Genomic DNA, 15,204 nt, shown 5'->3' on the forward strand with positions numbered 1-15,204 from the left:
GACCCGCGCCGGCCTAGGGAAGTCCGGCTGAGAGCAGCGTGGCGGCGGGAACGGCCGCGATGCAGCCCGAGCGTGGCAGCAAGCCCCAAAGGGAAGGGGCCCGGCAAAATCGGAGGCGGCCCGGCGGCAGGGAAAAACAGGCAGAAGTCGCTGGAGGTAGCGGCGAGGCTGGCCACCACCGAGGAGGCGGGAGCCGCGGCAGAGGGGGAAGAGGCGGGGGGCACGGCAGGCGAGACGCTCGTGGCCGAGGAGCCGCCGCGCCTCCCTCCGCTTCTCGATGTGATCAGTCGGTAAGAAAAAAGGAACCCGTCCGGGTTGGTTTTCCCCGAGGCGGAGCTAAAGGCTCTCCTCTTGCTTCGCGCGCCCCATCCACTGAGGGCGCCCCGTGCGCACCTCCAGCAGTAGTGGTAGGAAGTTTCGAGGCTGTGGTACGAGGTTGAAGCATTTCCTCTGACGCACCGCTGAGGCAGTTGCGTCGTCACCACTATTTTTAAACCATTAGCTGTCAGAGTCTGATAGGTTCTCGTGAGTCTCACTGCATTTAGTCGCTCGCTATTTTCTGTAGGAGTAGTCTTTGTTGATGAGCTGTTGTTGCATCAAAGACAACATCTAGAAGTGGCATTTCTAACAGATGTATTGTGACATACGGTTTTATGGTGTAGGGTTCACTCTCGGATGTGTAAAGCAGCCCATGGTAGCTGGGAATAATGTGTGTTGTAGCATAAAACTCCTAGAAGGCATTAGATTGGGGTAGTCTCAACTACAGTAATCACTCATTAGATCATATATACCCATGGACATCAGAAAAACAGGTATCTATAGTAAACACTGGCACTACAGGTCATGAAAAGGATGATAGTGGGTATGTGATATTTCTAGCTATCTTTGTCTTACAGTGAAGACTTAAGGCTGCAGTCTTAAAGTCACTAGGGATTAAATCCCTTGAAAGCTCTCTGGCTTCCCTCTGAGTATACATGTACAGGATTACACCACACATTCACAGTGTCCCCATCTTTCTCCCTACTGGGATAGAATTGCACAAAAAGTATGTTCTAGGGTAGGATAATTAGATTCTACCTCTTTTGAGCAGAAATGCTGTTAGTTGCCTATGTTTGTTGACTCTGGATGTATAAAATGAACCAATGCATGACTAAACAGGATTGTGTTTAAACTGGGTTGCCAGCTGCTCTGTATGCACCAAGCTCATGAATACTTGATGTACTAACACTGCACACCCAGTAACTGATAACCCAGTTTAAATAGTATATCTGCAGCATGCAACTCTATATGGGTAGGTTTGGTTTATACATCAGGCATCATGTTTAAATTGGGCATAAAGCTGAGAGAGGTTTTCACAAAAAGATCTAAAGGCAGATAATATTTCCTTTGCTCATTTGCTTGTTCCAACACTGTATGGGTATACTTAGGGATCTTAATGTATAAGTACTGTATGGGTGTACTTACCTGGTGCAACAGCTTTTTAAATGATGGCAACCCTAAAGGCAATGCATTACCTCAGAAGAAGCATGGGATGGAATATCAGGTGATACACAGCATATTGAGGCCTACATGTTGTTGTGTGCTGTCAAATCATCTCCAATTTAACGTGACCTTATGAGTGAAAACCCTCCAAAATTTCCTATCCATTCCAAACCTGCTTAACTAGTCTAAATTCAAGACTGTTTCTGGAGTCAATCCATCTCTTATTTCATCTTCCTTTTCTTTTCTGATGTTTGACTTTCCCTTTTCATGATACGTACAACAGCCTCAGCTTTGTCATTTTTGCTTCTAGGGAAAGCTCTGGCTTGATTTGAGCTATGATTCAATTGCTCATCTTTCCCTTGGTCCAGGATATTTTCAAAGCTCTTCTTCAGAACCATGTTTGAATGTATCCGTTTTCTTCCTGTCAAGGCCTACGTACTAAGGCCTTATTCTTAGTTTGTATGGCAGCTGGAAGATGAACATACATGTAGGCACTCTTCTCTTGTGTATGCCATAAAATAACATCAACTCAAAATGATAGCACAGTGTGCATGCATTTTCCTTCACAGGACACAGTCTTGACAGCAGGTGCATGTCCTACAAGTACAGCTATATGTGACAATTGAGTAAAAATGAATGTGAAAGCAGCAGATGCACAAATAGCAAAATAACATATAGACAGTATTTTTTAAAATTTACAGTCTCTAATGCTGGTAAAGAAAGTGAAAGTCAATAGGGTTCTGGCTTCATAAATTGTTTCATATTTTTGAGTTTGATTTATAACACATTACCTGGTTAAACATTCCAGGTTATCATGCTTTACATGGGTCTGACTGTGTAATTAAGAGTTTTGATAATATTTAACCCCATATGGATTGACATTGCTCTGTTCCATAATATTTTCACAATATTTTGCATTTACACTTGCTTTACTGAACAGAGTAAATTCCATTTAGTGCAGGATTCTGTTAGCAATGCATGTGGAAGCTCTCGGCTTACGATGGTTTTCCTTTGTGCTGAGATTCAGTGGTGCACTCCTCTGAACATGGTGGCCCCAGTCAGCTATAATGGTTAATAGATATTAATTCATTTTCTATTAACTTATTTAATCATAAAAGAACATAGTAAAGATGCACCTTCCTTCAACCTGTGAGTAGCCATTGCAGCAGGACTGGTATGACAACCACAGCTTTATAGAGCAGCAAGTGACTTCTCACAAACCATTGCAGCCATTCTTATTTAAATGAGAAACTATTTGGTTATATTTGAGTGGCATTAATGAATATCAGTTTACTTTTACCAAGTGATAATTAAAGATTATGGAAGGGTGATATAGTTGCTGTGGATTAAATATTGTATCTTTTCTTTAGAAAGCTATCATAAATGTTTTATCAGAATAAAATAGAATTACATAATATATTACAGGTAATTTGAAATGCTAGATTGTTTGCTATAACTCTTGTGAAGATTGGAGATAAATTATTTAATTTGCTTTTAATCTGTAGTATCATTGTTTCTCATACTGATGTTTTATTTCATTAACTTCTGGATTGTGATAGCCTTTGGTTGCAATTTTCAGCAGTTTCTTTTATCCCAGGCTATCATAATCATGCATTTTTCAGGTACATTTCTCAAGATCGTTGAATTCACAAACTAAGAAATTTGCATACCGCGTTTATATTGATGTCATCAAACCATACTTGTCTGAGATGATTCACTTATTTTTAATGTTCAGTCCATGAAAAGTTTACTCTTTGTCCTAAGAATCTAAACTTAGATTGGAGGTGGGGAATTGGGGAAAAGGAAGGTTAAAAGTCATTTCAGAAATTGATGCTGGGATCCATACTTAAATTTCAGTAGTGGTCCTCTGGTGATAGAAGGTCACATGGAGAAAGATGGAAGGTCTTTTCTCTTCCCCTCCCACCACCTAGGACACTCCTGGGATTTGCAATAACCTTTGACAAAAAGCTGATAATATCTGTAGCACTTTGGAAAACTTGACTTGTAAGAAGCTACCTGTGCCATTGCCTCCTAGAACTGTAGATAAAAGGTTGGAGGGATTTCCATTATTTTCTTTTCTCTATGGCTTGTTGCATATGCTTGTTTTGAGAACAAAAAATGGAAAGTAATATCTATGCTTTGGACATAAATGAATATTTGAGATAATTTCCCCCATTGAGCAGCTATTCACCATTAAGAGTATAATGCATACATCCACAGTGTGTTCACCACACCTCTGCTTAAAGATCTCATTAGATCGGTGTTAGCTGATACATGTATATGCTATATGTTTGTTTGTGTGTGTGTATGTATATATGCAAGTGGATTGATTGTTTGTATTGATGGTTTTATCATATTGTGATGACGATGATTTTAAGACAATGCAGTAAAAGTGCTACACTCAATATGCCAGCAAATTGGGAAAACTCAGCAGTGGCCACAGTATTGGAAAAGGTCAGTTTACATTCCAATTCCAAAGAAGGGCAATGCCAAAGAATGTTCAAACTACCGCACCATTGCACTCATTTCACATGCTAACAATGTTATGCTCAAAATTCTACAAGCTAGTCTTCAGCAGTATGTGGACCGAGAACTACCAGAAGTACAGGCAGGATTTCGAAGAGCCAGAGGTACTAGAGATCAAATTGTCAACATACGCTGGATCATGGAGAAAGCTAGGGAGTTCCAGAAAAACATCTACTTCTGCTTCATTGACTATGCTAAAGCCTTTGATTGTGTGGATCACAGCAAATTGTGGCAAGTTCTTAAAGAGATGGGAGTACCAGACCATCTTATTTGTCTCTTGAGAAACCAAATGCGGGTCAAGAAGCAACAGTGAGAACTGGACATGGAACCACTGATTGGTTCCAAATTGAGCAAGGAGTTCGGCAAGGCTGTATACTGTTGCCCTGCCTATTTAACTTATATGCAGAGCGCATCATGAGAAAGGCGGGCCTAGATGAATCACCAGTTGGAATTAAGATTGCTGGGAGAAATATAAACAACCTCAGATATGCAGATGATACCTCTCTAATGGCAGAAAGTGAAGAGGAACTAAAGAGCCTCTTGATGTGGGTGAAGGAGGAGAGCGCAAAAGTTGGCTTGAAACTTAACATCAAGAAAACTAAGATCATGGCATCCGGTCCTCTCACTTCCTGGCAAATAGATGGGGAAGAAGTGGAGGTAGTGACAGATTTTATTTTCCTGGGCTCCAAGATCACCACAGATGGGTACTGGAGCCAAGAAATTAAAAGATGCTTGCTTCTGGGGAGGAAAGCTATGGCAAATCTAGACAGCATACTAAAAAGCAGAGACATAGAAACAGAGAAACAGAGTGAGTCAGAAGGGTCTCCCAGGCCATCTAGTCTGACCTCCGGCACCAGCCGGCTCCTCTCATGACATGCCCACCAACAACATCACCCTGCCAACAAAAGTGTGTATAGTCAAGGCTATGGTTTTCCCAGTTGCAAATGTATGGCTGTGAAAGTTGGACCATAAGGAAGGCTGAGTGCTGAAGAATTGAAGCCTTTGAAGCCTTTGAGATTAATGCAGATGGCTTTAAAAGAGGATTAGGCAGAATAGGAGATATTAATGGCTGCTAGTCATGGTGATGGTATCTTCCAGGTTCAAAGGTAGTTTGCCTCAGTATGCCAGTTGTTGGGGAATATATCCTGCTGTTGGCTTCCCACAGACATATAACTAGCTCTGTGTGAATAGATTGCTGGAACTAGATTTACCTTAGGTCTGATCCAGCATGGCTCTTGTTATGCAGTTTCTTCCATTTACACGTCTAGCCCACTTTGCTAGTCATAAGTAGATACTTAGTATTGGATCTTCTGCCTATGTAAGGAATCTCAAGTGTCCCAAGAAAGGTTTACTTTTTATTAGATTGATTGGTTCTCTCCTTTTTTCCTGGGGTAAAGACTGTTGTTCATTGGTAAAGTGCATGAGTTGCACAGAAATGGTCCCAAATTCAGTCTCTGGCATATTTCAGCAGGGCTTGCAAAATTTCTGCTTGAAGCCGTAGAAAACTACTGCCAGTCATGGTCAGCTACACTGGACTAGAGGGACCAATGGGCTGACTGAATATAAGGGAGCATCTGGTGTTCCTCATTTCCCTTTTTGAATCTTCAGAAATAAAAAGAAAGTGTTTTCCCAATGCAGGTATTTTGAATAATCCATTATTTTATTTAAAGGAATTTGTAACTGAACTCAACCAACTTGTTGGTGTCATTTATTTATTTATAACATTTGTATGTCACCCAGTTGTGCCACAGCACCACTGGGTGGCTCACAACCACAAATAAGAGCTGATTTATGAAAATAAGAGCTGATTTCTAACCACTAAAGAAATGAATTTGTATTGTAAGGTTTAAATATGCATCTTTTATGGAGAAAGCTAGTATGCCTGATATTTTAATCTGTTGTCTGCATTGGCATTTCTGTCAACTGTTATGTTGCTCTTGTATTATATGTGTGTAGTAATGAGATAACTTGGCTATATCTATAAAGATTATATCAAGTTGAATTAATGCCACATTTTCTCTTATTGTGATTGGCTGGCCACATTGTCATGCAGATGAAAGCTTAAATATAAAAAATATTGTCCTGTTGACAAAAGGCAGAGTATAAATATAATTACTGACAAACAGTAATGAATGTTTCAACATAATATCATGCAGTTTCATTTTAAAAAAATATGCCTGTCACTAAGGCATAGAATTGCTTTCTTAGCCAATTAGAAGGTAGAAATTAATCATTAGTTTTGGCAGTAAGCCATTTATACTAGTTTTCAATGTACAAAAGCTAAATCACAGAATTAAGTGTTTTTGATGTCTTGAGAGAGGATAAAATGAACAGCTCTAACTCTCTGTGTTTCTTGTCACGATATTGCAAGACAAAGCTTTATTTCCTCTGGATTCATTAAAAACCAGTGCAATGGATAAAAGGAGGATTCTTAATACTGTTCCCTGAAGAGTGGTGCTACTGTAGGGTAAAAGTAAGCAACCTTTTTGATCCACAGAAACATTTGGCAAACAGAGAAACTATTCCCGGAACCACTGCCAAATGGCTGCTGTGTAAGGTATAGCTATTACTAAATTCTCCATATGTAACTTGCCCAAATTATCCATAAAGCAGAGGTGGCATCTGAGCCATAACACGCCAAGAATGCAATCCTGTGTGCATTTAGACAGGAAAATTGGCTAAGCCATGCTGAGTGTTGTAGGACTTGTGTCCTGCCTTAACAAGCATAGGATTGTACCTTAAACTACTCATTTGAGGCTGCAGATTTCAGCACCAACAGAAGGCTATGCCATAGAAGCTAAATTATTTTTCTCTTCTCCAACCAATTCATTCCCATTCTGTATCTCTTCCTTTCTCATAGATGAACTCACTGGTTGGATTGGGTTGTTGTTGAACTGTGGGTTAAACATGAACAACCCATTATAAGAACCCATGGTTTATTGTTGGTTTGTTAACTGTGGATTACTCACGGTTAAAAAAACTGCAAGGTTTGTAGTATGGCTGATGTTCACATAACACAACAGTCCATGATTCTGTCATAACCCACACTTAACACATAATTAGCATTTAGTATGAGTTGATTTGTCATGTTGTGTGATCCTAGCCTTCCCAAATTCCCTCCTACCCTTCATGGTGTCCAAAGGTGTTCATGGGAAATTGGTATGGCAGTAGGTGGAAACACCTTGATGAATACTAAGAAATATGTTGAGGGCTCACTGGTGTACATGAACATTGTGTTGCCTGCCCCTGATGTATGGTTTGATGACAAGGAAAGGAAGGGCTGACTTGCTGGCCAGTTTCATCTTGTAAAAAGTCACAGAATCTGAAGAAGTTCATTTGTGTGGCAAAATGAAAGATAAGCATGCTGATTGCATTTGTTGTACTATTTTCATGTTGATTTTAATATTCTAGGCTGGGGGTGAGTTTTCTTAAGGTCATGGTATACTTGAAACACAGGACATGAAAATACAGTAAAAATATGTATCGATTCATTTGGTTCTTTTCTTCTAAAATTGGCACTCTGAATTGTTATCAGTGAATCACAGTGGACCTTTCAGAAGTCTACCTTTCCTAGTTAGCCTGACTTTATTCTTTCTGCTATTTAACTTACAAATACTTACATCCTTTTCTTTGAAGTATGATTTGCAACCCAGGTCATGAGAACTGAGGTGAAGGGTGAGATTTAAAATAAAAGCACTATGAACATACATGGAATTACTGCAGTGTTTGTAAAGGGTATAAGAAAAAGAAAATACTGTTTTTTAAGAATTTGGATATCAGTATATTGATCACTGTAGGGATCATGTAATTACAATAGACTAAATTAGACAAATAAGTCCTACACTTTTTTTTTTTGGCAGCACTCACTACTCAATTTAAAGTGATTCTTCACAGGACTATGATATCATACTAACAAGCTATAGGATTAGTTTTTATCAGAATAAAAACCAGAAATGTCTTCCATTGCAGTAGTTTTCAACCCTTTAAGAGCTGGAACCTATTATTAGTGCAAATCTGCATTTGAGGACCCTCTTGTTAATTAGTTTACTATATACTAATATGGAAATTGTGCTATTTATATGGTAACGGCATATTGAAATCTTTCTTGATGCACATCTGAACCAAAATCTAGTGTTGTTTTAAAGACTGCTGCTGAACTATGATAGGAATTGGGCTCTTCCGTGAGCTGCTTAAGGGAAAGAAAATTTAATGAGGAAAAACTGAGCTTCACTTTTGGAACAACAGTGCTCACTCAAGGGAGTGACTTCATTGTCCCCTTCTTCCACAGAAGACAATTGCCCTTCCACTGGGGAGCCCTAAGTGTGCAGAAGCAGGATTTTGTATGTGTTTTCCAAGCTGGTTGGAGAATCATGTGTACAAATAATTCTTTAGCTTGATATGGTGGCCATGTAATCCCCCTCTTCTTTGCAAAGTCAAAATTCTATCAATTGTTCACAGAGGAGAACCTAGGCGACTAGTATCAGCCCCCCCCCCCCCCCGTGCCTCCTCTTTCTTTACCAAAGAGCTGCTTGAGCTTTTGGATCCAGCAGCTCTGCTCATAGTTGGAATGTATTTGTCCTCTCAATTCCATTGTGTGTTCTGTAGGTGTTTTGCTTGAGTAACCCTGGCCCCACCCCTCTGGGAGTGTCCCTTTGGAGATGGGCAAGCCTCATAGATCTATGCAGGCCCTCTAGTTGGCTAGCCCTTCTCTTCCAGCACTGTGCCATAGGTTCAAGGATTGGACCAGATTCCTCTTGCTTCTCTACCATTCCCTCTTCTGGCACTTCTAGACCCTGTTGGTTGCCAGAATCTGGCTAAACATCTGAAAGTGGCAGCCTTAAGATAAGCTCCTCGCCCATCATCTCTGTGTCTGCAGGCCTCATTGCTCAGGCCTCACTGTCCTCATTTGAAGAGTCAGTGCCACCCTGGCCCTGACCGTGAAACACATGCCAGGAACAATTTCCTCTTTCATTCCCAACAGAACTATATGTTAAACAGTTTTGCTGTGTATAAATTTCTTGTATATACTGGACTGAGATAAATATTGGGGCTTAAATGCATAGGGATCTTTTAAAAGCTATGTTGCTTTTTTTTGTTGTTGTTGAAAAAATCACGTATTTGTGTATTTCAGATTTATCTTATATATTTACATACCATTTAAAAAAGTACACATGAGACGGGCATGGGGGCTGGCTGTGCTCCGCCACCTCTTTCTTAGTTGATACTGCATTTGCGGGGGGTGTGCTGGTGCCATGGCGGGAGGAGGCAGGGAGGGGAGAGACGGCTCGGTGGGAGCTGGGTTTTGCACCAATTTTGATATTTTCTTCTTTTGTTGGCATTTTTGTTGCTCGGTTTCTGGTTGTTTTGGAATATTTATTTATTTATTGGTGTTGTGTTTGGAAACTAATACACAGAATACTGTATTATGTGTATGGTGCTTTTTGTTTTTGCCTCAGCAGTTCCCAAGGTGGTTTTCCTGTTTTTGCCAGTCTCCAGCTGTGGAAAGGTTGAAAACCACTGAGTTAAGCTATGGCATAAAGCAACTTTATGGTTTTGAACTTGTGGTACTTTTCTGTTTACCATGTGGGTGTCACTCTTTTTGAGCACTAGGGTCATGGAAAGATCCATGGCCATGTGAGTAATATTCATGGTCATATCAGTGGCATCCATGGCATCATTCTAATAATGGTGGCAAAGCTCTGGGACGTCTGCTGCAGATGTGGACAGTGACAGACAAAGCATTTCCTATTTTGCTGTCCAGTATCCAGCCTTTCTTTTACCTCCCCCACCTGCCTTTGCCATGTGCTGTAGCAATCAACACTGCACTGCACTTAAAAGTTATATTCTGGAGAAAGAACACCTTCATTGTACTACTTATTTTCTTATTTAGACATTATAGTGCACAAATTCTTTCACAAACCCTGCTCATTGAAATTTTGTAATGTTATATATGGTGTAAGCAGGCAAAAATTACATTTTGCTTCATGCTACAATGTAAAGAAAAAACATCAGCAGAGTTTTCTTGAAAATGCTTTTCTTTCAATCAGCCTTGCAATTAGCTTCTTGCCTAGGACAAATTGTTATTGGCTCTGAGTGAGCCTCTGCATGATAGGAGATTGGAGTGACAAAGCTGTTGGAAATAGTGAGCTTTAGCCAGAAATTAAGACTGGGTGTTGAGAGAGTACTATGTAGAGCTACAATAGCATCAGAGTACCATTTTTGTGTGAGTTTGTCTTTCAATAATGTTGCTCCGTTGCACCCTGGAGATTCCTTGTTTACCATTACATTTTATAGCTATGAGATTTAAGGCAGTAATGGCTTCTTCCTGTTCTTCACCCCTAGTCCTTTTAGCTTCCCTACTTCCTGGCTTCTGTAGAAGGACTCCATGTGTGCCATGTAGGGAGTGCAAGCATTGAGGGGGTGGTTGTAGGGAAGAGACAGAATGATGGGAAAATGGGCACCTCATTTGTTTTCTGTGTAGCAGACCAAGAATCATGCTTTCATAACAGGAAGACAGCACACAAAAGGACTGAAAGATAAAATGATGGCAAAACGCACAGCTTGCATATCACCTAATTTGGCTGGAAACTTAAAGGTGAAGGGATATTTAGGTTGAAGTCTGGCAGACCAGTTTGGTAACAGACAAAACTATCTTGGCTTCTTCACCTAGTTTGTCAGCAAGTGTTATAGTCTTGCAGTCCTGCTGAGGTCCTTCTTTGCTGGACAAGCATACTGTTTTAAAAAAATAATAAGCAAGTGCTGTGTAAAAGATACACAATTCTGTAGTCTATATTGTAGTTCATTTCAGGATTTGCTGTCTAACTTCCACTTGTACTTGGGGCATGCTGACAGTTGTAGGCCTTTTATCTGTCTGAACATGCATATGATTGCACCCTTAACATATTTTGTGCTCTGTATGTTATTTTATTATTGTTGTTATATCTCTAGATCTCTAATATAATCTATAAATTTACTAGTGTGTGTGTGTGTGTGTGAAATTTCTGCACTGTCCCATAGCTGATGCTCTCTGCTCAGTTTACAACAATACATAAAAAGCAAGATAATGAAATACCACAAAAATGCTATACAATCTTATCAAAAACAAATAAAATATTTTAAGTAGCTAAAATATACAGTAAAGAATGACACTGCAAATGCAGTATGCTTGGGATGGGTAATCCCATCAAGCCGCTTAATAACTGAGTATATAATGTAGGTACATTCTGACCTGCACTTCAGCATTGAATGCCATATCAGGCATGCTTGCAAGCCCATCTTCAGGGAAATAAGTTATGTTTTTCTTCCTTTCCTATCCTATATTAACAGCAGCTATATTTTTTTCTCTTGGGATGGAGGAAAATGAACTCCATATTTTCATTCTTATTGGCTAGTTTCATGAGAACATATTAATTCTCAAACTGGAGCTTTACTATATTGTTTGTTTAAAAAATGTAAAATTGGCATAAATTGGTATAACCAGTCTGCCCCGAGACATCCAAATTATACTCATTATTAAATTCTGTTCTATTTCCCACCATAGTATGCCGACTATTAACACTTGCATCAAAGCAAAACCACACTAAGCCTAGATGGTCTGAGTCACAAATGCTCTAAGCAATAGTCATCAGCCTTGAAAGTCATAAAAAACCTAGATTTTTGCTCTGCTTTAATTCAGCCTTTCCACCCAAATGTAAAGACTTCACAAATATTTAATAAAATCTTACAAATACAGACATTTTTGTAATGTGCAACCCAATCTGCTTGATTCTGCTCTCAAATTAATTTTTGACATTAACTGCAAAGGATACACTTGAATCTGGCAAGCTGTATAATTTTCTTTTACAGCCATTCATTTTAATCCACCTGTTTGGAGCTTTCCGGTGGCTAAGTATGTAGTCTTACAAACAAGAAAGTAAGGAAGTTCAAACAATAGAGACAGGGGATGAGGACAAGTTGTATGTAGCAAAAAAGAAAAAAAATGTATAGGAGAGAGGCCATGTTGTTATCAGATCTAGAGCAACCCTTTGGAATTACTTAATAATAAACTAAAGCAATATGCTACAATATATAGCCTTGATTTGTTATGCTGGTTTGACGTATATACACTCCCATTCATGTCTTCCTCACTTTATTTCTTAATCTCTTTATCCAAGATTTTAAACCATTTTAATTGTTATTGTGTACTGCTACATATAATAGTCCCCTTCATAGATCACTGCCTTGTCGTGACGAAGGGGCTTGCGTAGCTCAGTGAAGCTATGAACTATGCCGTGCAGGGCCACCCAAGACGGACAGGTCATAGCAGAGAGCTCTGACAAAATGTGATCCACTGGAGAAGGAAATGTTAACCCACTCCAGTATCTTTGCCATGAAAACCCCATGGACAGTACCAAAAGGCAAAAAGATATGACGCCGGAAGATGAGCCCCTCAGGTCAGAAGGTGTTCAATATGCTACTGGGGAAGAGCAGAGGGCTAGTACTAGTAGCGCCAGAAAGAATGAAGCGACTGGGTCAAAGTCAAAAGGACACTCAGTTGCAGATGTATCTGGTGGTGAAAGGAAAGTCCGATGCTGCAAAGATCTATACTCCATAGGAACCTGGGAAGGAAAGCAATGACAAATCTAGACAACACACTAAAAAGCAGAGACATCACCCTGCCAACAAAAGTGCGTATAGTCAAGGCTATGATTTTCCCAGTTGCAATGTATGGCTATGAAAGCTGGACCATAAGGAAGACTGAGCGCCAAAGGATTGAGGCCTTTGAATTGTGGTGCTGGAGGAGACTCCTGCGAGTCCCTTGGACTGCAAGGTGATCTAACTGGTCAGTGCTAGAGGAGATCAACCCTGACTGCTCTTTAGAAGGCCAGATAGTGATGATAAAACTCAAATACTTTGGCCACCTAATGAGAAGGAGGGACTCCCTGGAGAAGAGCCTAATGCTGGGAACTATAGATGGCAAAAGAAGGGAATGGCAGAGAATGAGGTGGCTAGATGGAGGCACTGAATCAGTTGGTGTGAGCTTAAGTGGACTCTGGGGGATGGTGGAGGACAGGAAGGCCTGGAGGAATGTTGTCCATGGGGTCGCGATGGGTCGGACACGACTTTGTGACTAACAACAACAACATATAATAAAATCCCTAAGCAGGATGGGTTTATTTTAGATTTATTGTGTACCCCCTTGGCAGAAAGGGTGCTATAGAAATAATTAAGTACAATAATAAATAACAGTTAATATTGTTTGTCTCAGCTGGAAGCCAACTTTATAATTGTGCAACCATGCTTGGCTTCAGTTAGAATTGTGAGGGCCTGCATGAGTGATATACTCCTTAAATGCTTTCCTTGAAAATGGAAACATAATCACTTCTACAGCAGTAATCATTTCTGAATGTGGATAAGGACTGTTTTTTATTTATCCATCTTAAAATACCTTGGTTTTGGTGTCAGTTGTTAGATGGAAGGAACGAGTTTCCATTTGGAAGTTTGTGGTGTATTCTGTAGTCCTCAGTTTCTTCAGATCCAGCTTTAGCTCAAGCATGGTTTAGGAGACCCAATTCTTAATTTTCTGCTACATTTTTTGTATGGCACTAGTGATGCAGTTACAACCCACCTTGGGTCATACTGCTACTCAGAACTGGCATATTTAATTATCAATGATACAGGTGGATAAATAATTTCTGACATGGATTTGAAATGTATTAATGGGATATCTGATGTTAAGTGGGAGTAGTTCATTTGTGTTTCCCCTGCACCCCTCTTACTGTCCTTCAACTCAGAGAGGCTATATATACAATTGAATAGCCTTAAGTGCTTCACATATCTTCCAGGTTAGAAGAGAGAAAGCGCTTTGAGGTTGCTTAGCAACCTTGAAACATGTGTCAGAACTTGAAAGCAAGAAGGCCATCTTATACTTCCTTTTTGCTTTTTCAGAAAAGCAAAATGATGGTGCTACTGCAGTTATTGCTATGGAGGCAAAAGGTTTTAAGAGTCTTGCTTGGGATTATTAATTTGTTTGAGGCTGCAAACCTATGTAATCTAGTTCCTGAACAAGTCCCATTGCATTTGGGGAAATGTCTTCCAAATAAATATTCATAAGTTGGGGTGCAATTTCAAAACATTTAATAATCTAGTTGGAATATTTATGCCCCACCTAGTAACCAAATGTCTCAATCAAGTGGGTGTGTTCAAAGTGAGGGGGGTATTTTGAGAGGGATTAATGGCAATGTGTCTTTTACTTTTTTTTTTTTAATTTAAACATTCACTGTATTTTTTTATCACACCTGGTATATAACCTCAAACTTAATTTGTTTCAGGAGGCCATATTTACTGTTTAAGTTTACTGAAATGGGTTTTGTTTAGGGTATTGGAAATTGATTAATTCACTTTCCATTATTTCTAATGGGGAAAATTGCTTCAGACTTCGAATGATTCAGTGTTCAAATGGACTCCTGAAATGAATTAAGTTCGAAGTCCGAGGCACCACTGTATTAACTTTGTTTGGAGTATCCAGAAATAGAGCAGAAATCATATTTTCACGTATGCTTGTGCTTCTTTGGAATTGGATGAGAGACGATACATGTTTGGAATTTGTTTATCATTGATTTGTTTTATTTGTTAGTTGTTTTATAAAATGCAGTTCTTTAAACAAGGATGTCCAACTGCTTTTAACTTGATCATACTCTTATGAAATCACTGGAAAGATAGGTTTGTGTTTACAAGTGTAAAGGAGATGCATGTAAAATGAATGAGTGGTAGCAAAAACTATTCTGAATAATCAGGCTTTTTCTTTTAGAGCAAGGAGTTTCAACCTTGAACAAATTGTTTTTTCCCAGTGATTGCACTAGCTGTGTTGCTTGCCTTCACCTTTTTTTTTTAGTGTGTGTACATTGCCATTTTAACCGTACTTCTATTGTCATCTGATGCTTCTTTTTCTTTTATTGTTGAAAACCCTAATAAAGGAATTATGAATATGAAGTCTGCATACTTGGTGGATGGATTGATTGTGAAAAGTTTTTCTTCAAGGTTGCTGTGCAGTTTCCTCTCTGCGTATGTCTCTTAAGAGAAACTTGAAATTAGATCCTTTTTATGAGTTATCTTTTATAGGTACAAATTAATTCCTGAGTACACACCTTCATGACACTCACCAAGTAAGTCTCTTATGAATGGTTTACAGATATTTAAATGTGTGGCTTTCACTAT

General features: G+C 39.4%; 1 protein-coding gene across 1 annotated transcript in view; it reads left to right on the forward strand.

The window, feature by feature from the left end:
• Positions 1-15,204, forward strand: part of AVEN (apoptosis and caspase activation inhibitor) — a 137,973-nt gene continuing 122,769 nt past the window's right edge. Inside the window, exon 1 of the mRNA XM_044436196.1 lies at positions 1-290. Within this exon, the coding sequence (XP_044292131.1) occupies positions 60-290 (231 nt within the window). The 5' untranslated portion in view covers positions 1-59. The remainder of the gene's footprint in view (positions 291-15,204) is intronic.

Source organism: Varanus komodoensis, unplaced genomic scaffold (assembly GCF_004798865.1).
Source record: "Varanus komodoensis strain SLA01 unplaced genomic scaffold, ASM479886v1 scaffold3, whole genome shotgun sequence".
In the NCBI taxonomy this organism is placed as follows: domain Eukaryota; kingdom Metazoa; phylum Chordata; class Lepidosauria; order Squamata; family Varanidae; genus Varanus; species Varanus komodoensis.